The 25,425-nt window shown below is 38.7% G+C and overlaps 1 protein-coding gene across 2 annotated transcripts in view; it reads left to right on the top strand.

The window, feature by feature from the left end:
- Window positions 1–332: 332 nt before the first annotated feature.
- The window catches only part of LOC119728217 (asparagine synthetase domain-containing protein 1-like), a 52,568-nt gene continuing 27,475 nt past the window's right edge, over window positions 333–25,425 (top strand). The window contains exons 1-7 of one of the 2 annotated variants that reach the window (XM_038200366.1): window positions 333–536; window positions 3,567–3,696; window positions 4,173–4,391; window positions 5,521–5,643; window positions 8,984–9,118; window positions 17,853–19,045; window positions 19,979–20,083. In XM_038200366.1, coding sequence (XP_038056294.1) covers window positions 3,619–3,696; window positions 4,173–4,391; window positions 5,521–5,643; window positions 8,984–9,118; window positions 17,853–19,045; window positions 19,979–20,083 — 1,853 coding nt within the window. In that variant the 5' untranslated portion in view covers window positions 333–536; window positions 3,567–3,618. Of the gene's footprint in view, window positions 537–3,566; window positions 3,697–4,154; window positions 4,392–5,520; window positions 5,644–8,983; window positions 9,119–17,852; window positions 19,046–19,978; window positions 20,084–25,425 lie in introns of both variants that reach the window. The other variant, XM_038200365.1, reaches the window with a different exon arrangement.

Raw genomic sequence — 25,425 nt, 5'->3', positions numbered from 1 at the left:
GATTTTTTTTCAATGAAAGATGATGTCTCAAAACCGCCAAACTCACTGGTTTGACTGGAATACTGCTGCTGCACAATTTTAACGTGTTTTTAGATTGGGTTATAGTCGAGAAAAAGCTTTGTGTGGCCTCTCTGGACTCCCATATATTTGCACTAAGTTTAGTCGGGCACCATTTGCAGTCATCAACACACATTTGAAGCAAAAAAGTCAGGTTAAAAAAAAAAAAAGCCGCGTCGCCCCCTCACTTTTTGGGCAAGCTCCATACCAGAAACCGGAGACTTATTTTTTTTGGCCTAAACGATTGATTTTTTTCATAACTGGAGTACGTAACATCACACGGCCAAACAAACACGCTCAAGATGGCGCCGTCCATCCAGCAAATTGGAAACGTGGAGTTTGTTGCGCAGCCGGCGTAGTGCTAGGCGCGCGCTGCTAGGCCTACATTTTGTTTGGGAAAAGATATTATACGGCCTAGTTGTATTCCGTGGTTTCTATGAACTCTGGCTGGCATTAGCGAGTGAAAGCATTTTCCTCAGGTAGGGCCTAGTTAGTTAGATTACAATGGTTGTTAATGGAAAAATGTTGCAACCTGTACCTGACGAATGTCAGACAAGTCGACCGTTGAGACAACTCGACTCGGGACAAGTCGACCGTTGAGACAACTCGACCGTTGAGACAAGTCGACCGTTGAGACAACTCGACTCGGGACAACTCGACCGTTGAGACAGCTAACGTGCACGACCACGCGGTTGACCGGAGATGCGCGCACAGGCCCGGCAAAACGAACGGTTGATGTGCATACACGGACAGTCACGCTGCGCTATATCGGCTCTGCTCTGTTATATGCAACAAAACAAAGTCATGTGTCATAACTCCCAAACGGCGATCAGCCGCCGTCCAAATCCCCGGTACTATCCCCAAAACTAGGCCCAAAATCATGCGAGGCGACTTGTCTCAACGGTCGACTTGTCTTTCCATTTATCGCACATACGGTCGACTTGTCTCAACGGTCGACTTGTCTCAACGGTCGAGTTGTCTCAACGGTCGAGTTGTCTCAACGGTCGACTTGTCCCGAGTCGAGTTGTCTCAACGGTCGACTTGTCTGACCCCCCAACCTGACGCCACATAACATACTGGCACTAGACCCATATGGACATGGCATGGCAGTGGCACTGCTTCAGCGTTTGTGCTGTTAGCCCCATGAATGCGGCCAATTTACTGGACTACCTCCGTAAATAAAGGCCACACTTCCACCATGTACAAAAACATGTCGAACTTTGTCAAATTTAGATTTTCACATTTAGGCTTAGTTTATTTTTGCTTTATTTATGGGCAGTGTATATTTTCCCGGAGACGGCAAACCTTTAGTAGGCCCTAAACGTTAGTTTGCCGGATATGCACTGAACATGCGCAGTTACTGTTTTTTTGTACTTAAACATTTTCCGGTGGAAAGTTTTAGTCTGGCTCCATGCCAAAATTATCGTTGTTACCTCGTATTCACAAGATGGGATTCAGACCATTTTATAATTTCGGACTTTATTTCCCTTTTAAAAAAAATCCTCCAGAGCCACAAATCTGAAAAAGAAAATGTAATACTCTGCAAAAAATGTTTGAGACATGTTAAAATAATAAAAGAAGAATATTCTTATTTATTTGGGGATGAGAATTTTTTTTTTTTAAATGTAGTGCGGTCGGAATCGAACGCGAGTCATCCCGCTTACTAGAGCCTTTGCTTAACCATTACACCAAACGTGCTACACAACATTTGGTGGGAATTTAATACATCTTATAATTCAGCCCTATTTTAAAGAGTACAGCGCCCTCTGTTGATATGGATTGCCGCCGGCAAACTTTTAGTAATCGTTAGTTTGCCGTCATTACCTCCGGCAAAATATCCACTACCTTATTTATGCATATTCACCCTCTTATTAATATAGGCTTATCAGAAAGTGCTGCCTTTTTCAGATGTCTAATTTTAGTGAAATTTCATGTTCAAATTTTGATACGCAAACATGTGCAAACGAATCTGGAAATTTCACGAAAAATAGACATCTGAAAGGCAGCACTTTCTGATTAGCCTATACAGGGGGTGAGTATGCTTCTAAAGCAAAATAAACTACAAACTAAGCCTAAATGTGAAAATCAGAATTTGACAAAGTTCAACATGTTTTGTACATGGTGGAAGTGTGGCCTTTATTTACGGAGGTAGTCCAGTAAATTGGCCACATTTATGGGGCTACGTTTGTGTATTCTAGTCCTAGCTCGCTCCGAATCCGATCCTCCTATTTCTGCGCAGATAAGGCTTTGCAACCAAGAAGCTTAAAAATACCAAAGCAACCACTCTTTTCCTCAACAAAACTTATTTATATTGTTGGCTTACATGGCTTATGATCATCCACCATACCGATTGACAAAGTGAAATCTCTTTATGGCAGCAAGCGGGATTTCCAAAGCGTGCAGTTTTGGCGTTGTAGAAAAAAATCCTGCCTAATTCTACGCAGGGGATGCTTGCGCTTGTGCTGCCATGTAACTCATTAATATGTATTTTTTTATATGAATTAGACTCATTGGTTTTAGGAAAGTAAATTTCCTTGAGCTTTTCCAACATTTTCTTTCTGTTTCCGTTCTTTTTTTCAATGCCAATACTCTTTTTATAATTTCAAGATTAATTTCAATATAATGGTTGAATTTTCAATAGATAATTGTTAATTTGTTACAAGGCCTATATTTACATATTTAATACGTTTTATACATAATTTACCTATTTAATGTTTTTATATTGTTTCCCGTCATGACTAGCGTTGTGCACGACCTGAATTTTCCATTATTTTTAAGAATTATCGACTGTAAATATTTTGACAATAATTAACGTAAGTTTTAAAGGGAATGTACAACATTTGCTCTTGCTGCAATTTTTAGAAATAAATGTATTTGGAGGATTAGTATGTTATAGCAAATATTGTTAAAATGACTTTTTTCACATTCTGGGCTTCTGGATGCTAGAAAAACCAAGAAAACCAATCATGTTCTTGCAGTCAGGTTCCCTGACCCCACTTAAGATGAAACGGAGAAATTTATAGACTTTGGGGAATGTAAGGTCAGAGAATCAGTCTAGCATGGGTGGCTTGTGCGTAAAGCACTTGCCTCTCACCAAGGTGACCACGGTTTGAATCCTGGCCGCGGATCCTGGCCTGGCCGTGGATCGCATGTGAGTAGAGTTGTGCATACACACACTTACCCTTGGCGCTTTAGCGATGATGTAAAAGTGACGGTGTGTGAAAGGTAACTTGAAAAATAAGTGTTAAGTGTGATTATGAAATCAACATTAATGTGCTCATGTGGAACTGGTTTCATTTGGTCGTTATTGCTTCTAAAGTTAAATAATTCAATAAAAAAATCTAAAAATTAATGCGGCCTGACGTTGCGAACTTAACAAGTTCTTCTTCAGAGATTAATAAATAGGTTATAGTTATAAGTTATAATAGACTCTTGCGTCTTTGTGGCTTTTTTGTGCTCAGTATCATATTAAGCACTTGTTGCTTATTCTTTTCTTGTATATCAATCAGGCTGCTCAGAGTTTACTTACATGTATGATACAAGAGCAGTGACCCGTGAATCATGTGTGGTATATACTGCCTTCTTGCACCAGCCTCATATGAACCATGTCGACTGCATGCAAAGCTGGTCAACTCAAAGGTAACACATCCAGAAAATCCTCAGTCCTCTTTCTCTCTTCACAAACCTTACATGAGCACATGTAACTCTTGCAGTTATAGAATAGATTTTAGAAGATGTGCTTATTTGGTAGGCTTACACAACTCTGGTCAGTAAGCTTTCATATCCATTTTCAAAATACAATATATTTTTAAGATAATGTTTGAGTAATTGGTTAACAGAGATTTATCTTTAAAAAAATTATTAAAAAAGTATAAAACTTCATTTTCAAATTGTGTTTAAAATGGCAAAATGACAATGTGGATCATTTGATTATGTTATCTCATAGCTATGGTTAAAATCCCTTTAGAATACTTTCATGATCGAAGTAACCAAATTTCATCAAAACTGGCCTCGCTTGTTATTTACTTTTTACCTCAACATTGGTGTTAGGATTTTGCAGATCATGTTTTATGTATGTATTATTGATATTAATATAGACATATTTATGTGTTCAGCTATATCATATCCTGAAGAGGCGAGGACCAGACTCATCAAATGATCTCCTCAAGCCAATCAACACAAAGAGTGCCGATGATGGCCAGCAGCCGGCAGAGTTTCATGGATTATTTTCTGGACATGTTCTTCATCAGAGAGGCACATTGACACCCCAACCCCTAGAGGATTTAGACGGCAATGTGCTGCTTTGGAATGGGGAAATATTTGGGGGAATCCAGGTCAGTATAACTGTTTGTGAAACTAAACAATTCTTAAAGGGAATAAACATCATTTGCTTTTGCTGTAATTTTCAGAAATGGATGGAATTGGGGGTGGAAATATATAGCAAATATAGTTACACTGACTTTTTTGAGGTTTTGGGTTCGAAAATGCTATAAAAACCAAGAAAAACGATCATTTTCCTGTAGTCTGGTTCCCTGACGCCGTATAAGAAGAAACAGAGCAGTTTACATACATTGGGGAATTGTAAGTTCATGGAACCAGTCTAGCTGGCTCGTACCCGTTCATAGGTTTGTAATCAATTGCAAACAAGTGCGATGGTCAATTGGGGCCAGTATTTGAAAAAAAGCCAGTTGTTTCCAACGCTGATTGGCCGATCAGCGTTGGAAATTGATACAAAAATACCACTTTTCTTGAAAATGACAGTATACCAGGTGCCATGATTTTACAGGATGCTTTACACTGTCATTCACTAACAGTCCAGCAAGGTATTTCAAAATGATTTGGTAGTTTTATTTTTTGATGTTTGCAAATGTTGTATTTTCCCTTTAAATTCATTTACTCCTTCCACTACCCCAGACATTGAGATTAATAGAACAATCAGTTAAGCACAACACCTAAGCACAAGCCTAACGGATCAGTGTATTTCATTGTTTCACCTACCAGTTATTATTGTGTGCTTAGATTATCATTACCATTTTGTGCTCACAGAAAAAGCAAAGACATTGCAAGTTTTAACATGCGTTAAATGTGCACAAGCCACAATTCTGCAGTAACCTGTAAAATGTGCCAAATTTTAGTTCAACATTTTTTTGCTAAACAAGGCCCACAAGATACCACAAATATTGTGTGTACCCCTTGCCCAAACCTTTCTTTAAATAGTGGCACATTGTAGTTGCAGAACCTCTAAATTTAACAATTTTATGAAAAAAATAGTGTTGCACAAAATTCTTTCAAAAACGTTGTAAACAAGTATCAATGGTAGTCAAATTTAATGACCAATTTTGATCAAAGGTTTCTCAACAATTGATGAAATGACTCATTTACCAAATCAATAAAACAAGGCCAAACTCCAAACCCCAAACTGACTATCCAGCAAGTAAACATGAATCCCTTGTTCACCAACAGGTTGACAGTGACAATAACGATGGTGACTTGCTATTGACAATGTTGCAGCCCTGCCAGTCAGGCCAGGAAATCTTGTCAGTTCTTAGTCAAATCAAAGGCCCATGGAGCTTCATATATTGGCAGGTAGACCTTTTTTTCATTTTCTGATTAACTTATCATAATAATAATGTCATTAGTTGTTCAACCAGTTTATCATGTGATCTATCCTTCAGTTAATAGACCAATCCATTAACCCTAACTCCCTAGGCATTTTTGCTAGGATGCAACCTCAATCCTGCAAAATCCTCCAACTGCCTCCATTTAAAAATAGCATATAGCCTCAATCCTGCAAAACCCTCTGTTATTTCTTGAATGTGGTCCTTGGAGAGGTGACCACTGCCTCAATTCTGTAAATTTCTCCAGCAATGATCACTGTCAATATGTTGAGGCAGAGCCAGTGACATCCTGGAGCAGTGCGGAGGATTTCAAGTATAATGTAGTTCTAAATTTGTGCATGACTGAGCATAAACAACACAGGGTTCGGCCCAAGACTTTGACACAGTGTATCCTCCAAAATCGGCATACGTTAATTGCTTATGTGCACAATGATCAGGGACTTGTGGATAGGTCTATTGATAAACTGATCAATCAATCTTTTGTTCTACTGATCAATTATCCAGTATTCAATTGATTGATCAATTAATTGTTTAATCAATAGCCAGTCAACCAGTCAACTAATTTTCACCGGAATAATTGCCAATCAAGTTTGTCTTCCAGCATAATTACGTTTACAATCAAATTCAATCATTTAATCTACAATGTAAGTACTCTATCTATTGATAAGATGGAATTTGTGTCAGGGATGTATTTTTTATAAGCACTGAATATATACAGTGTTTATTAAAAATATGTCGGTGAAGGGCAAACCCAGTATTGAATTTACATCACCCTGATGCAAATTCCATCATATGAATAGTTTCACCGCGGTACCCACTGCTATATCTTATTTGCACCAACCAGACGACCCTGGCAATCTCAGTGGTCGAGTGGTGAGACGTCCGCGCTAGTAAGCAGAAGGTCTTGGGTTTGAGTCCCACTTGAGTGATTTTTTTCTCACAAATACTGATTAAACAGTAATTATAAAAAATACATCGGTGAAGGGCAAAACCCAACATTCAATTTGCTCTATCTAATTCTGAAAAACCTCCATAATGTAATATCTGCAACCTTGTTTTTCTGTGGTTGTGCGATAGGGATCCAAAAATTACTACCTGTGGTTCATCGTCGTATTTTGAAAACCCCAAGTATGTGTCAATAGTTCACAGTTGCTTGGGCATTAATGTTGTATTGTGGTAGATTTGGAAAGGTGACTTGCATTAAATTCAAACAGTATTTATTTTAAGCCAATGGAGGTCATTTTGTGAGCAAATTGTTTGTCAATATTTTTGTTATTACAAATCTATTGTAAAAAAATCCAAAGACATCATTCTGGACTTGAAATCTAAGTTTACACTAAATTGTTCTTCAGTCAGTTGATGCCTGCCAGCCATATAGCACATTGCTACCCCTGTCAAGAGGGATCACTTCATGACAAATAAACACACTGTAGGATCATTCACAGCTCTGCGGTACAACTCATATGTGCTGCATCCTTTGCGTAGGCTTCGGCTTTTTATTATTTATGGATTAGCATGTAGGAGTTGTGAACTTTTAGGGCTGACACTGGCCCCGGGCACGGCCTCTGGAAGGGCCCCCACAGAGACAGAGAAAGGACTACAAGAATGTTCCTTGGCTACTGAGCAATACCAAGGCATTGTTGGGTCATGTGCATCAAAAGAAGCATTTTTATTTTAATTTGAAGAGAAGTTTGTAGAAAAAAAGTTATTATTTTTATTGGGTTATCTGTATCGTTCTTTAATATCTTGACAGACTCCGTATTTTTGCCAATCCCAGAGAGGGCCAAATTGTACCTCGCTGAATCACTGATTCAGTGTCACTTGTGACCTGGGCAGTGCTATCATATATGATTACCCTGGCTAAATGGGCTAAATATGGCTCATTGTATACACAGATGAATGCAAAAGACTTCCAGTGAATAGCCATTCTGAATCAATTGAATAGACTTGTGTGTGCTCTGGCACCAGCTTCTGTAGTCTTGCCTCGTCTTGGTCTGATACTCTGTATACAATGTATGTACAAATGTACGTGTATGCATACCCTAAGATAGAAAACAAATTTCAACTACATGGCCTTTTTTAGTTTCAAGGATAAACTGTGGGAAAAATGGTATAATGTTGCAATGTGACTTTCTCTTGTTAACATCCACAGGTGTTTCTGTGTGTCTTTGGAACTGCCTGTTTTAAATTGCACTTGATTAAATTAGACATGATTTACTTGGTTACTTATATGTGAAGGTTTTGGATGTCCTACCTGTTTATCAGTTTACAGCAAATTCCAACACCTTCTTAAGAATCGTTGCTCCCCTGCTGAAAAAAAACATGACGATAAATGTCAAACTATGTTTTAACTCATTTATAAAGAAGATAGAAAAACATGAATCTGAATTGGAATGCCACACCACTGACTGAGGTGGCAGTGGAATGTTAATACATCTCCATTTGTCCTTGGAGGTTGCTCAGTGTGCCATCTCTTGACAAAGCTACAGGTGCATGACCTTGAATGGCTGCTTGCCTCATGGCACAGACACCTGTCTGCACCTTGAGTGTCTGTGTGGCCAGGTGTGCTCAGGTTTATAAACAGGTAGACATCGGCATGCTGAGGTAATGGTCAAAGGTTAGCCTGAATCAAAAGCTTGTTATTGGGCCTCAGAATATCACAGTGGTTAAATACAGTCCCACAAATCTTTAAATTTACGGTCAAATTGGGTAGGGTGTATTGTCTTTTCTCTCGTGTAACTCTAGTTAGAAATCGGGCTGTTTAAGTTTGCTTTGTAATGCTACAATGTATATTGGCCACCTTACCTTATTAGTAATTTTCTTGAATTATACATGTATATTTATACAAGTGTTCCAGTGATCTATGTTCCGTTCTTTTTTCCTCATTGAGAGTGTCATGTTTCCATCTCATACTCACCAATGTATGGTTTGAAATGTACCCCTTTTAAATGTTGGCAACTTTGACAGCTACATGTATGGTTTTCATAAGTACAATTTTTTTGACAATAATTTTTCTGCATGGGTTTTACATGAATTTATTGCTTTGCGAACCTGTAATTAACAAGTATTTGGAATGGTCACTGGCCACTCTGTCTCATACATTTATTTGAAGCATAGAAGAAGTTTTGCCATTAAGCAACTAATATTGAAGAAGCACAAAATGTTACAACTGACTAGATATGACTCAACGCATACACTCATTAAACTTGTAGAGTATGTGGAAGGCACTGAGCATACATTGCTTTTTAAGATTATGCCGGTGAATGGCAAAACTCCAATATTAAAAATAGCTTCCTCGTTATTTATAGGAGTCTCAGCACTGTCTGTGGTTTGGGCGGGACTGTCTTGGTCGACGCAGCCTTCTTATTGGGTGTTTTACAGATAACAAACAGACATTTGCTGTCTCATCTGTTGCCAGGCGACCTGAGATTACTATGAATGAGGTAGGAGCTTCTTATTTATCATATTTTCTTTTAATATTATTTTTCATGTATATGAAGACTTCAATATTAAAAGTCAATTTCTAGGGCTGTGCATTTTAAAGTACATGTAATTTAGTATTTGATTAAAAATGGATTTAATCAAATATTCGAAAATTTAAAAACACACCAGACAAGATTTACATGCACCAGTCAGATATTACAAAAGCCAACCAGGATGTGCATACGCACACCCTGGTTGAAATTTGCGTTCATTTAATATAGCTGACTAGCTGATACTTGAAAGATTTTAAGGATGCAAACTTATACAATTAAAATGACATTTATAAATACCTAATACAGTTTACCCATTCCCATTGGTCGAGAGCCCGTCACGTGGCCGGTCTTAAATGAATGATAAAGACATGGCTGGCTGGTCTCAAATACTTTTCCAGTGTCACATGAAATTTGGACTCCTATGAAATCCGGTGCCAGCACCGTTATATTGGTTGAACCTTCACAATCCTCGCGTACGCATGCGCAATACTACATTTCCATGTATACATGTAAGTGAGTTAGTATTTCATAGTCCTAAATTCACACTACACTGGTACATCTGCATTCTGCACAACATCATGCAGTATGCGCGATGCTCGCGCCAATCTCCATATAAGGAGTTCTTTACCAGAGGGCCTTACCATCGGCTAGAGGGGTGTTTTGTAAAACGAAATCGTTGGACATTTTTTACTTTTTTGACTCATGTGGACCGAAAAGTTTTGATTTTTTTTGCCCGAAACGGCATGGGAATAAATATGTGCTTGGTCGGTATTAAACACTCTGTTTAAGACCCATTGGAGTCTCAGGAGTCTACATGCTGATAACTACCCTCGCCTTCGGCTCAAACTAAAAGTTGCACTTTTCAATGGGCATTGCATCACACAATTGAATGCAGGGCCGGCATCATTCCATACAATTGCGTGTTGCAATGCCTATTGTTATGTCACCAAGTGCAACTTGCGCTTGCGTTCTCGTTGTTTCTTACACATTTTGCCCAGTTGAGGTACATGTAACAAATTGAACCGGAATGTTTGCATGACAAAATATATTTCAGATTTTTAGTTCACTGAGAAATTGCCAAACAAGGATGATTATAAAACTGCTTAGTTTCTTTTTGTGCCAGGTGTATTGTGCACATACATTATGTCTTATTATTGTCACATTGCCCTACTCATGTGTGGCGGTGTGTTCATGTTCTGACTGGGTTCAGGATGCTTGTGCCCTTGAGCAAGATACTTTACTGCAATTGCCTCTCTCTCGCTAGGAGTGCATGTACACTGGGCAAATTGCAATCACACTGCTGTATAAAACTGATTTCATGGCCTGATGAACAGGGGTAATAATTTGTAAACACTTTGAGACAAGTGCCTTGATTTTATTTTTTGGGGGGGGGGGATATGTTTTTAATCACTTGAGTGACTGGACATTTTCAAGTCTGCAAATTGGAATGTTGGAAATCTTTGTTAGAATTATTGACTGTGGCTTGAAACAGCTGAACAAATCCACCAGGCATGTAAACAACTGGCAAACCGCAATGCCTGCCTGTTTACCTAAAAATGCCCTAATGTGTGTGCCAAAGCTTTGACATTTCATCATGTACATGTAGGACCAGTCGGTGATTTCTCAGCAGGGACATTTTCTTGCGTTGACTCTCCCCCCTCCCATCTTTGACACCAAGCCAAGAGAAATATTGATGAGTGGTTGAACCTGTTATTGTGTTTTAAAGAGGACCACTTCTAATCTCACTTGATGGAAGTCCTGCCGACAAATGAATGTTTTCATTGCATTTCCACTCTCCTTGTTATTTCCGTCCCAGCTTTTCACCGCCGTCGTACCCAAGAACCAAAACTGGCCAAAAAACAACTTAAAATCAACAAACCCAAGAAACCACAAAATTCCTGCCAATAGTGCAGTCACATTAATGGTGGCTGTCATAGCTTCTTGGTTGTTCTTTGAGTTAAGGCTGTGATGTTTACATGTTGAAACAAAAACAGTTCAAATCTTTGACAAATTTTCCCAATTGTTTACACAGAAGTTACTTAAGATTGGACCATGTTTCATGCAATTCTACCTTTCAGGTATTGCATGACTATTTTATACTAGCATTACATTTGGTTGAAATCTGGGCTAGATAATTGGGGGACATCGCCATTGGCATCCCTCCAATGTTTGCCTTTTTGTTAGATACAATAAATAAATAAATAAAATTGAGGGGACTTGCCCCTGTTCCTCCCTTCCCCTCCCCAATTGTTGTTTTTGTATATGTCCATGTTATTCCTCATTCCCTCCCTGATATACTAACTGATATCTCTTTATCAACCCCCCCCCCCCCCCAAACACCCAAGTGTGCATTTGCCTGCAATCGGGGACCCCAATATGGAAGACCTCCAATATGTTTTGTACACGAATCCAAAATTGGGGACCTCTCGAGAATTGGGGACCCTATTGTCCTCTATTGTTCAACGTCCCCTATCTGCCTATTGAATGCAGAAACAAACTCACACACACACACACACACAAACGATGGTCCCACAGTGCTGCTAAATCAAGGGCGTCAATCGCTTCTAAAAAAGTGGGGGACCTACCTTGATCAGAACAAAATGACAGTCCTGTTATACTTCAGAATGAGATTTCTCTCTCTTAATGTGTTTAAATCCGCGGTCTTTCCCTGGTCTGTGCTTGCCTTTAACTTGAGCAATGAACCCCTGGGATTGGCTTCTTGACAGCTGAGCAATATGTGGGAACGTTGAACAAATCCCTTGGTGTTTGGGTAAGACGTGTCTGTTGCAACATTCCCCACATTATGTAGCTGATTCCCAGTGTGGGCTTGTTAACAGGTGGAAAATATTAATGTATGATGTCCAAAATGTAGGTTGAAGGTGAATACACGTATCTCAAGAGGGGTTTATTGATATCGCTGTTACTTTTGAATTGTGATGAATAAATATACTTAGCATATTAGTGTTTTTACAGTATATCCAAAGGTTACATTACACAAAAGTTTCAAATTTAAATTATTTTTTTGTCCTCCTCGCCCTATTGTCACCGAAACCATGATGTGATTTAACTTCTGCCTTTTATTCCCCAGCCATTTCAGTACAAATATCTTGACAGCCAGCCTTTGCAGATGGTAACATTTTACTGTGTCCTACTGGGAGGGATAAAAAACAAACCTTAAATCAGTCATTTGCATTCCTGAAAACAATACCTTGGTCCAGCCTGTCAATAAAATATAATAGCTACTTAGTGCTTTCTGCTGCCAAAACAAAGGCACTGATGTCACAAATGGGACTTATCAATCATGTAAGCCATATACATCTGGTCTTGCTGAGTGTCATACTGGTCAATATCAATAATGGGGTGTATCGTTATCACAGGTACAATTGTGGGGATGAAATGGTAAGCCTTTTTGTGTTTTGCCCAGTTTGAGTTGTTTAAGCCTGCAAAGAAATGCTTTAAAAATGTATTGCAACTTGCATTTAAATCTTTCATTTTTTAGGGTAAGTGTCAAAGTTGTCTGCAAAATGTCTTGGTTTTAACCAGGGCTACATGGACATTTGGCAATTCATTTCATATTTGGAATTGAAGTTGCTTTTCGAAGAAATTGAAAACTCTTTTGTCCCCTATCAGCAGTTTTCCCCATTCATTTATTAACACTTAAAGATAACTCCTGAAAATAATGTAACGTTTCGTATACCTTTCTTGGACTGATTTGCTATCATGTAACAGTTTTGCTCCAACATTAATTGGTATGTGCTGAGTAACTTGACAGCACACAAAGATGGCTTACAATACAAATACCGGATTGTTTCCCTGAACAAACACAAATCCCAAGCCATTTAATGTCAGAAATTCTAGGCTATTGACAATGCCTTGGTGGGAGCCTAACATACTCTTGGGGCCTTGAAAGCAACAAATAATCCCTCAGCACTCTTGTTCAGGAATTTTGTTTTCTCTGTCGGAACACAAAGGATGAATTTAATGGAACTTATCTTTATTTTTACAAATTCTTTGAATAGCATTGATCATATGCTTTGCATGATAATCAAAATTGTCAAATAAATTACCCTTTTTGGGGGAAAAAAAGTGAAATCCCTTTATTTATAATTAAATCCTAAAATAAATTGATATATTGGCTTCGAATATATGATGCTCATCCAAAATATATATGTAGATATCTGTTCAAAAGCCAAACAATATTTAATCCAGTTTAGTTACATATTTGAGTCAATTATCATAATATTCAAGACGAATCTTTCAAGATAATGTCCTGGTCAAGGATGACTGATTCGATTATTGAAGGCCAAAATAATGTCGTCTCTCTAAGAAAGATGTCTTAAACAAATAATAATAGTTCTGGTCACCTAAGAAAAAAAATCAACCCATCACCTGGTACTAGGACTATAACTAAGTTTGACAGACAAACACTAACAAGATGGTGTGAGCTTGGTCTTGCTATTTGGCCATTACTTGCTGTCATTAATGTTACAGGGGTCTTCCCAAAGGAAGGACCAAGTTACACCCCCTGCCTGGAGCCCTGAATGCCCTAACATTTTTGACTCCTGTTCTTTTTGCCGATTCTGCTCTTTATTGCTGCAATAACTCAAAATTAGTGTCACTTTAAAGGTTCCCAACGGATAGGAAGTGGTCATAAATTGAAGGCAAAATTGCTGGTTGACACTCAACACACATCTTGGGCAATAAAATTTGTTTATGATTTTTTTTGCTTTAAATTTTGATTGCATGTAGAGCAGTAAACACTCTTTACTTTGACTTTTTCACTTTGCACGGACCTTGGAGTGAGGTCAAATCTTGAAATTGAGGGTTTAACTTAAAAAAAGGGGGTGATAGTTGGCAAATGTTGGTGGCAAAACGTCTGCCTCAGTTTGCTCATGGATTGATAAAATGACAAACATGTACAAAACAACTGGAGGAAAATTTGTTTCATCCAATTACAGTGGAGGTTGGGTTAGATGTAAGAAGAGATTTTGAATTGGTTAGGTGATGTGCGGTTCAATCTCTACTTATTTCTGAACACTTTAAGCTTTGCTTTTTCCAAACACTTTTTTGCTTGTGGAACTAGCCCCATATACACTGATAAAGCACTCAAACAATTCTATACAAGATTCATGTACATGCATTTATCAAACTTGATTATCTTTTCTTATGATTGAAATGTTCAAAATCTGAATCTTCCCAATTTGCCTTTCTCTCTGACTGTAAAAGAGTGTACGCATAAAAAAATACACATTATCAAATGCTTTGCTAGGCTTCTCTGTCATACTTCAGTTAAGCTCTTGTCAGGACAACCGTTTCTGTAAATGGGGGGGGGGGGTGGTTGTTCCATTATTCTACATCCAGCTGCGGCGACAGATTTTCTGGAAGTGGCATGGGGGTCACACAGTCCTGCAATATAGGCCAAGAATCCAGACTAAGTGGGCCTTTTTCATCACATCACTTGAGCGTCGCCAAGAATTCTTGTGTAAATAATTGACGTCCTCGAAACCATCGCACGAAAGCAGCCGGAAATCCGAGCAATCTTATCCGTTAAAGCACTTGATCCTTCCAAGTTGTAATTGTAAGCACCATCACTAAATACCAAAATGCTTTTCTAAACTGTTCAGGCATTTCACTGTCTGAGCTATGCACTGGATTTTGGAAAACAAACCTTTCAACAAGTGTAGGATCAAAAGTAAGAAATCTCCAAAAAGATAATCAGACAGATCATTTCTGCGAGATCTCCTATAGCTCTTAGGAGCTCATGTGGGAATGCTAAGGTTATAAGGTTCAAAATTTGCTCCTCAAAAACCAAGCCTAAACCCTTTGATAAGCTTCAATAAACAGTGCAATTGGCCTTCTCAAAGAGACGGATGTGTTAGTAGAGCTTCAATGGAATCTGTAGTATGTACTTGAAGTTGATGATCTAGCTGGATAAAGTGTGGTGATGAGAAAAGCTTTCTCTCTTGCTTTTGGACACATACATGTAGTACTTTGAATTCTCCATTAATTATCATGGAGAACCAATTTTGTTCTGCTATAAAAATCTGAATTACCGTATATTGAAATTATGTTGAATTTTATACTATGTTATCACTGTCTTAAACTTTACTGTCTTATATTTGAGTTACACGAAAAAAGATTTTCAAATTGGTCTTCTCATCTTTTTTAATGAAAGTCCAGTGCTTAATTTGGCCACTGTTGTTTCAAGTAGTCATTTTATGACTTTGTACATGTGACTGGTACAACATAGTCCAATGACAGCTGTAGCAGCAGACATGAAGCCCGACATGTGCGATTGGTCTCCTGTTTCAATACTGAATTTCAGTCAAATCTTCACAAGTCAATCACAAATCAATCACAAGTCAATCACAAGTCAATCACAAATCAATCACAAGTCAATCACAAATCAATCATAAGTCAATCACAAGTCAATCACGAGTCAATCACAAATCAATCACAAGTCAATCACAAATCAATCATAAGTCAATCACAAGTCAATCACAAATAAATCACAAGTCTATCGCACATCAATCACAGGTCAATCACAAGTCCATAACCAGGCAATTACAAAGTCATCCGTAGTCATCCTTTCTTTGTCGTTTTATCCTCTGTTTGCTTTTTTTCTAACCTGACTGGTGATTTTTACTCATGATTGATTTATGATTTACCTAATTGTGATTGGGCTAACTACAATTCTGGTTTCATGGCATGATTTGAATTGGCTAGAATATGGCCTTGTATTGGTTTGTACCTCCAACTCCACACATGCCGTCCTTTCATCATTTGCTCAATTTTCAAGCTGATCAATATGTGTGATTCACAGTAGGCCTACAGAAAATCTATAATCTACTGTCTCAAATTCCATGCAGTAAAGTACCTTGAATTCCTTAAATTCCAAGATTAGGGACTCCTTTGAAGTGATTGAATACCCACTCAAGGTGCTGCACTTTTTACCTTTCCCCTTCCAGTGAACTTGACCCTGTCCTGTGATGGGCAATCACTTTGATAAGTGCCGGATATCACCAGCTGATTGTGGGCAATGTGTCATTCCTGCTTCATATCACTGTTCTCTCTCCCTCTAGGCCATTCCCCATCTAACTTGCTTATCATGATTGATCACTTCTTCAAAGTGGCTGAGGCACCTGACGGATGATTTATTGTATTGATTCTATAAGACTTCTAACTGTCAAATACACCAAAAACCTTGCATATTAAGTTGACCTGATATTTATTTTAATTTGAAAGAAATGGGGAGGCTAGAGTTAAAGGGAATATACATCATTTGCTTTTGCTGTAATTTTCAGAAATGGATGGAATTGGGGGGTTGGAAATATATAGCAAATATAGTTACACTGACTTTTTTGAGGTTTTGGGTTTGAAAATGCTATAAAAACCAAGAAAAACAATCATTTTCCTGTAGTCTGGTTCCCTGACTCCATATAAGAAGAAACAGAGCAGTTTACATACATTGGGGAATTGTAAGGTCACGGAACCAGTCTAGCTGGCTTGTACCCGTTCATAGGTGTGTAATCGATTGCAAACAATGGCGATGGTCAATTGGGGCCAGTATTTGGAAAAAAGCCAGTTTTTTCCAACGCTGGTCGGCCGACCAGCGTTGGAAATTGATACAAAAATACCACTTTTCTTGAAAATGACAGTATACCAGGTGCCATGATTTTACAGGATGCTTTACACTGTCATTCACTAACAGTCCAGCAAGGTATTTCAAAATGATTTGGTAGTTTTATTTTTTGATGTTTGCAAATGTTGTATTTTCCCTTTAATAATGAAATATTGTACAGCACTTAGGGACATCTATGGTCGATGGAGGTTGTGAAAATTTAGGATCAGCCATCAAATTTATTGAGCAGATTTGGTTGAACAGAAGACATTGCTGAGCAGATTTGTACACAAATTACTTGTTGCACACTAATTCAGTAATAAGTATCCCATATTGACCACATTTGACAGTTATTTGATACATGTATATAAAACTGTTTTGTTTATGGTCCTTACTGTTGTTGCTAATCCTAATTGGAAAGTTATCGACTCCGTGGATTAAATGAGGCAAGTTTTTTCGCATATTTGATGTTTTTTAATCAATTCTGCACTGAAAAGCCCAGAATTTCTCAGAAGTACGTTGCCTTACAGGCCGCCCCGAGTTTGAAAACTTGAGTGAGAAACGGTCGTGCAAATCCCCGGGGCGAACTCGCCCGGGGCGAGATAAACACGGTTTGCGCGAAATGAGTCTGAAACGGTGCAGGGTTGAACTCGAGGGTGAAAATTCAGAAGTCACCCCGTGGTGTCCCCGGGGCGGCCCCGAGGCGAGTTGGCCCTGGGGATGGGTGTTGTAGTGGGAAAAGGCCTATAGGGGGCAAACAGATTTTCACTTTCAATTTCCGTAACATTTATTACCATGAAAGGCAGAGAAGATTCATAAGCACAATCAATCCTGATGAGATAGAGGAATGATCATGCACGTTGCTTGGAATGAAATGAATGCATGCTGACTTGGATGAGCGAGCATATTACATTGACTTCTGTCAATGCAACATTAAACATGTTTGTTGTAAGAAATTTAGGAACATTTCTGAACCATCTTACTAAATATTCTAGAATAAACACCCTCACCCCGTCTGTTAAACAATTGAGATGGAGATAACCAATTGCATGTTCCTTTTGTTTTTCTACACGATACCAGAGGTGGTCAGAGGTACCTGCAGATGGAATCTACTGTCTAGATATTGAGCAGTGGTCTAAAAGCAGAGCCCTGTCTGTTCAGCTGATGCTATTTCCATGGAAACAGGATGTGGTTTCTACAGTGGAGAATACTTGGAGTCCTTGCACTTCCAACCAACTTGAAGAAGCTATCTCCAGTGGAGAGCTACAAGGAGAGCCACAAGAGGAGCCACATTCTTGCAAAGTGATAGGTCCTGGTTTGAATCCTGATGTCAGCATCATCACTATGACAGCATGTATTAGGAGTCCAATTACTCCAATGAATTGGTCACTACCAAGTAAGACCCAGGAAATTGTGCTTTCCTTATGGGCAGAGCAAAGAAAACTACAACTTCTTGAAAATGGTACATGGGAGACTCTTCTAAAGGGAAGTGCATCTGTCACGATGCCATCTAAGATGGATGAAATACACCATTTTGAAGAAATGAGAATATTTAATGCAAGCCAAAGTAGTTTGCCTGTGGAGAGCAAGCCAGAATCGTTACCTCTTAGAACGGAGCATGACTTGGTCAGAAAATCTGACGAGTCAGTTAACCAATTGGGGATTAGTTCATGCCACAGAGTCAGTGGTCTAACCGCAGACCCGTCATCCAGAAATCTAGATCAGGAACGTTCCCCTTCAACCATGGCAAATCCCTCAGCATCTGCAAACTGTGCCAACAAAGTTATGATCACAGATGAAGATGCCTTGCCAAGAAAGGAATTATGTCTTGGAAGGGAGCCTAGAGATGAGACGAGAGATTATTCAGCATCAGTGACTGTGTTTGAGTGCGAGATGATTAGAGCTGTCAAAGGGTTGATTGAAATCCTGCAGGCGGCTGTGAACAGGAGGGTCTTTAATCTTCCTCGTCCAAACAATAAATCCACTGAGCATCCATCCTCTGAGCATCCTAAAGATGCAGTCTTTCAAGATCTGAAAAAGGACAACCTCCAAAATCCGCAATCCCTACAATCCACTCTCGGCAGCGATCCCAACAGCCACTTTAGTAGGCACCCCGTTGCCATGACAACAAAACATGACCATGACTCAGTTACTAATGTGAGACTCGATTGCAATCAGCATGAAGAGAATTCCCATAGTGAGTTCAGCACCAGGGTAGCCATTTTGTTCTCTGGAGGAATCGACTCCATGGTGATAGCAACCTTTGCTGAAAGGTACGATGTAGTTAAGTTTTTGATCCACTTTGAACAAAGATGGCTTGGGATTCTGAGCACAAGCAGGAAGATTTTAAGCTTTTACTTTAAGTTCAACAATTTCCTAATAAAGCTGTCTTCTATAGAGCAATCCCCAGTGCAGGCTTTGTCATTTTGAGTAGTTTTGCAATTCTCACATTGGGCTTGAAATAGACCCTCGTTTTCTTGTATTTTTGTATAAAAAATTCCCTGGGCATGCAGTGCAGAAAGACAGTCTATTGTTAGCAATTCATCTATTAAATTTAGTTTCAATTCTTTGAAAAGGAATACGAGTTTTTGTACAAAATAATGGGTTGTTGAGACTAATCTAATATTAAACTTTTCCTTGTATAGTGTGAACAGTATCTTGGTACTGGTACAAAAGGTTTCACCTACTCAATATTACACTATGGCAGCTAAGAACAGTGCAGTATGCAGAGTACGATTGAGGGGAAGCAGGTGCTGTAATTCATGCATAATGCATAATATCAATGGAATTTACAACTATTTTAGAGACCCTATCCCATAGTATTTTACTGCCAATTTACAACAAGAAATTCAAACAATCAACTTGTTGATACATGGCTGCAGTGTGTAGATTCACATGAGCAGTGGTGTAGCCGTGGGGGGGCGACAGCCCCCCCATGAAACCTTGTTCCCCCCCCCCCCCCCCCACTGAGATTTTGAGTTTTTAAAAAAATTATCATTGATCTACATGACGCCCCCCCATGAAATGTTACAGCCCCCCCAGCACCCCCCCCCCCCACTGAAAAATTCCTGGCTACGCCACTGCACGTGAGATTGATTTAAAAAAAAAAAATTGGATTTCGATTTCCATCTGTACACCAACAGAAATAACCCGAAGAAAAATATCTGTCTTGTGCAACATTAATGCTGTTCCTTCTCTGTCTTCAGATGTGTACCTCAAGAGGAATCTATTGACTTAATCAATGTCGCTTTCCAGCGTCCACCAAAAACATCTGGCAAAGCTACAACAGACAGCAAACATCAAAAACAAAGGTTGGACTAGCACAAGTCTAATAGATGCCTCGCATACATGTGGGACTTAAAGGGCTCTTGCAATATGATTTTGTTTTTAATGCAATCCTTGAAAAGGCACCTTTGTATCCAATTTAACCTTATTTTCAATTTTTGTTTTGCCATTTTCAAAAGTATTTTGGTGCCTTTATGGTGTTATGCCCATGCAAATTTCCATTTTCATGAGCAAAAGTGTGATGCCATTTCAGGCAGAACCTCAATGTTACAGTTATTTCAGCACAAAAAGTTCCCATAATTTTGGATATTTTACTATCTTAAATGTTCTGTTCATTGGTGATGTGGTGTTGTGTCAGTACATGGCAGTAAGCCAGTGAGCAAACTTTTCTCACAGATGTTTTTAATGAGCAAATTTTTGGGTTCACAATTAGAACAAAAAACCCTAAACTGAACAGTGTCTTCCTGGAATGACATCACAGCAACAGCACCCTCAGTTGTCCGGAAAAGCATGGACAATTTTTAAATGTTTAAAGAAAAGCACTTTTTAATAAAATTAACCAAATAGGGATGTCAAATAGTTTTCATACATTAAAGAGTAGCAGAAAGTTGCATAAAATGTGTTCCAAAGAAAAAGTTATTTCATGAACCCTTTAAGCATACTTTCTTGGTGTTGAGGAGGCATATTTAAAAAAAGAAAAGAAGACAGTTCTTTCATTATTTTTGCCGCTAAGTTTTCAAATCACAGGGAACTACCGGTAGCTAGTGAGAGGGTCAGTGCTTGACATAAGCAAACTGTGCAAGGGACAGTGAATAATTGCACAATTGAAGGTTCACTTCCTAATCCTTCCTGGACAGTGTCTCCAAATGAAATATTGCCGAATGCAACTTGGGAGAGAAGGGTATTGAAAAGTTGAAGTGCCCATAAAATTTAAGATTCATGAAGGCGGCGCTCTTTTATTATTACACAAGAGTGGAGTGAAATGTGAAGAGGAATTGACATCAAGAATGGATAGTCTTCAAGCAATCATTCCTTGATGTTAACTTTTGGGGTCTTTGTCTTTGAAAGTTAATAGCTCTTAATCGTCTTGAACAGACACTCGCAAAATGGTCTATATGTTGAATTTAGACATTGATCTTAGATTACAAATTACCTCTTGTAAAGACTTTGAAAAGACTTCAGATGTTTATTTGAATGAAGGAAATTTGGCAGATCTGCAACTTGAATTCATAACCAAATACTTGTTTCGTTTAATTTAAGTGAAGCCTGTATACCGGTACATGTACAAACTGCAGGAAAGCAGGTCAACTTTTTTATGAGTCATAAGTTTTGTTCGATAACTATCAAGGCAGATACTTCTTCAAACTTCTTCACAAGGCTTATTCAATGTCTCTGAATTCATTTTGTCTGTTTTAAAGTTTTCAGGAAAGTAGCGTTCCATCAATTTCAAATATGTGTTCACTCACATCACAAATGCGTGTAATGTGAAAGGACCACTCCTTGTACATCCAAATATGACATTATATCACACCCCATTTCCTTGGAAAGCCATCCACCCCCTCACATTTTTATAAAATCATGCACTTTTGGAAATCATGCTATGCAAAGAATGTATGCGTGGGATCTAACATTTCGACAGGTTTTTACTGATGATACTGTCAGCTGGTTCCCAGGTGAAATATTCCAACAATCGCAACTGGATGCCACTGGTGTTACACATGGTGTCTGTCATATTTGCTGAGACATTGTGGCATTAATGTGGTGAATGTTTTAAGGCTATGTGGTGCATGTGCTTGAAGCGAGGAGGTTACATACAGCCCAGATGGAAGTGGGGGTTGAGCCTTGGGACTGACTAATGTCACTTACATGTATGAGGTTTATTTGCCATTTGGTCGGTTACTGAGTTTCAGTATTAAAGGGGTGGGTTAAAGTTGCTTTTAGTTTGATTCTTTCTGGTCTGGTCTGGTACAAACATTACAAATGCTTTGTTGGTTGTTTTGTCAATCCAGAATGTTACAAGGTGAGAGAATCTTGTGTTTGCATAATTCAGTGGATATCAACATATCGCTGTGGCATTACTTGTTTGTGATTGAAGCTTGAAACTAATGTGGAAAACAAACCCACTGGAGCAGGTTGAGACAGAAAAGACACCGTGCATGGAGAGTGGATGGTGCTTCATGACTGGTGATGTTCTGTGTGCCGGACATTGGTGCACTGGTTTGTGAATATATGGTGCGAATACAGGTACATGTACTTTAGTTCTTCATGAGCACTGCTCACCGGGTATGCAGCTGCAATGCATTCAGTAGTCCCGCCTAAATCTCTCTTGCCTAAATCTCTCTTTGCAACCTTTAAGGGAACAGTGCGTGTATTTGTCACCACAGAGACAAGTGTTTTAAAAAAGTGTCTGTATTAAAGGGAATATACAACATTGGCAAATATCAAAAAACAAAACTACCAAATTATCACAAAATACCTTACTGGACTGTTAGTGAATGGCAATCTAAAGCATCCTATAAGATAATGGCACCTGGTGTGCTGACATTTTCAAGAAAAGTAATATTTTTGTATCAATTTCCAAACCACTGGCTTTTTAAAAATGTTGCCCCAATTTATCATATTCAGTTAGTCTGAAATTTGTTTGCAATCGATTACACATCTATGAATGTGTGCAAGCCTTCTCGACTGGTTCCCTGACCTTACAATTCCCAGACGTCCTGAAATTTCAATTTAAGTTGGGTCAGGGAACCAGACTAAAAAAACATGATTGTTTTTCTTGGTTTTTCCAGCATCTACGAACACAAAACTTCAACAAGTGAGTGTAACAATATTTGCTATAAAATACTAACACGGCAAATCCATTCATTTCTGAAAATTACAGCAAAAGCAAATGTTGTATATTCCCTTTAAACTCTGGAATATACTTTTGAAAATGTAAAGGCCTCTCATTCTAACTATGTGTAATTTTGTCACCTTTTTGAATGACATGCCAATGTCTTGTTTATATGACTCAACAAGTTTCACTCGGGAAGGCTTCTGGAATGCATCATCACTTGGTTTTTGTTGTTAAAAAGTTTCACCTGATGTTTTCCAGGTGGCCAGTTTGTCAATTTGCTCCCAAACATTTCTGTAAGTAACGATTGATTGAAAACCTATTAGGAGATTCAAATCAACAAGTAATCCAAACAAAATCTAGACAAAATAAGGAGAGAGAGAATCTTGGCAGTCTGAGACAATGGAGTGGCTTTCATCATCAGCACTTCTTGCAAACGAAAGAATGTGGAATTGTTTAGAAGAGGGGAAGCTGAAAGAATGTTAGGACATTTCTGACATCCATTGTTTCTTATGTCTGTGTTTATATGGGCATTAGAAAGATTGATGATGAGTGACTGTAATGTGTCAATAAGTCCTGGCTCTTGACTTATTGACCTACATGGGGGATTTGCAGCACTTGTATTTTTTTGTCTAGATGCAACACGCAAGAATTTGTTCCTGCTTTTTAAGTACACACAATATTCTTTTTGGTAATCATGTGATATACAGTTAAAAGTTCTGGCTGACTTCCTATCCTTGCTCCATGGTGTGTCCAAACGAGGATTGGTCTCCATTGAAGTGTTTTTTTCCATAAGGAATATTAATTCTAAGCCTGATATACTTGATATTTTCTTAACGGTATCTTGTGTTTTGATGGAATCTCGGCTAACCCATTTTTACATTTTAAAGAACAGGGTAAAAAAAAACATGTCAAATCAGATCAAAGGAATGAATACTTGCCTATCCTTGTGATTTAAAAATATATCTACATGTATACAGTAATCCCAAAAAAGTGTCCGCCCGACTATTTTTGAAGTAACTATAGAACCATGAAATCAATTTTGACAAATTTTGAATGTGCAGATACTCCTTATCCTTGGCCTCAACCCCTATGAGTTTCATTCAATTTCAGTAACACATCACTGCACAGTGGTCAATTGATCACAACAATATTTTTGGACACCGTGACCATGGAGGTAGAATTAGCTGTGACCAAGTTCCTTGCCTCAATCAATTTCAGTGCTGTGTGTGTGTATAGAGGTGTGTGTAAGCTTTGTAAAATACTGCCATTTTGCCATTGTTACCATTTTGGACCTGTGGGAACAGAGTCCTCTCCCTGGTGCTTGATTTTACTTTCAGATGTCAGTTAAATCCCATCTGAACAGGCTATTGTGATCACATCCCCGTGGCTGTTCATGTATGTGGATCAAAGCTCAGTGTCTTATTCCAACTGGTTCAGGCTTGTTTGTTCAAAATCCAGCAGGATTTGAAAACTTCGTCCTGGATCAACCAATGCTCACCATGTTAAATCTCGCATAGTTGGCATAATTTTCGCTCCGGCGTTTTACAAGTGTATCAGCTGACCTTGTTTGAAAGCTGCAGTACATGCAGACGCTAACAATTATGCAAGCTTATCATCACTCCCACATGCCAGCCAATGGTGTAATCAGGATTAAAAAACAATTATTCGTATATCAAGAGGTGTGAAATAAAAGATTACATAGAATGTTTATTCAAATATTTCTTATAATGGTTTTTAACAGAGCATGCTGTCGATAAGCTTCATGTGTACATTTTCTCTTCAAATTTTGCACAAAACTTTCCCATTATATCCCACTGGGGAATCTCTGTGGCATAGTAAGGGGGGGGGGGTGTTTCATATGGTATTCAGACACCTCCCCCCCCCCCATCACACACACACAACCATGTACTTACTTTCCATGACCTTCTGTGGACATTCCTTTGTATTCGTGTAGTTAAGAAAAATCAGATAAAAAATCATTTTACTAGCACTTGTGAACACTTTTTTCAACTTAAGTTTAATTTAATTTTTCATCATAATTTTTTTGAGTGTTCCTCTTCATTTTGCAAGGGATACCCCTAACCCAAAAATGCCTTTAAACCTGTTTTCCAGAGAGGGGGAAACCTTGTGTGGACGTGGGGAATACACGTTCACGCTTCCTGCACCCTGTGAACCTGCTTTGTTCACAAGTCCATGCAATGTACAGCACATATACACAGTTGCTTTTCATATCTAAAATGTTTTAACACTTCTGGGCCTTCAACCCTGGACAAACCCATCCCCCAGGAAATTGTCTCCATTACAACTGAGCTACAGTGCTTACAGCTTTCACTGAGAGTACACTACATGTGCACCTGGGCTAGCGTTGACTTGTTTTTATTCAACCCCATGTGGATGTGAAGGGCAAGGACCACAGACACCTGATGACCCTAAAGTATTGTAGATGCAAGTTAAGCAATGACAATTGAGCTCCATTGGATACTGATGACACCCTGTGGGTCCACTAATACCCACTGAGTAACCCTGAGAAAC

Source organism: Patiria miniata, unplaced genomic scaffold (assembly GCF_015706575.1).
Source record: "Patiria miniata isolate m_02_andy unplaced genomic scaffold, ASM1570657v1 HiC_scaffold_20, whole genome shotgun sequence".
Classification (NCBI taxonomy): Eukaryota; Metazoa; Echinodermata; class Asteroidea; order Valvatida; family Asterinidae; genus Patiria; species Patiria miniata.
Note: the sequence above shows the minus strand (reverse complement) of the source record. Positions and strands in the feature narration are given on the sequence as shown.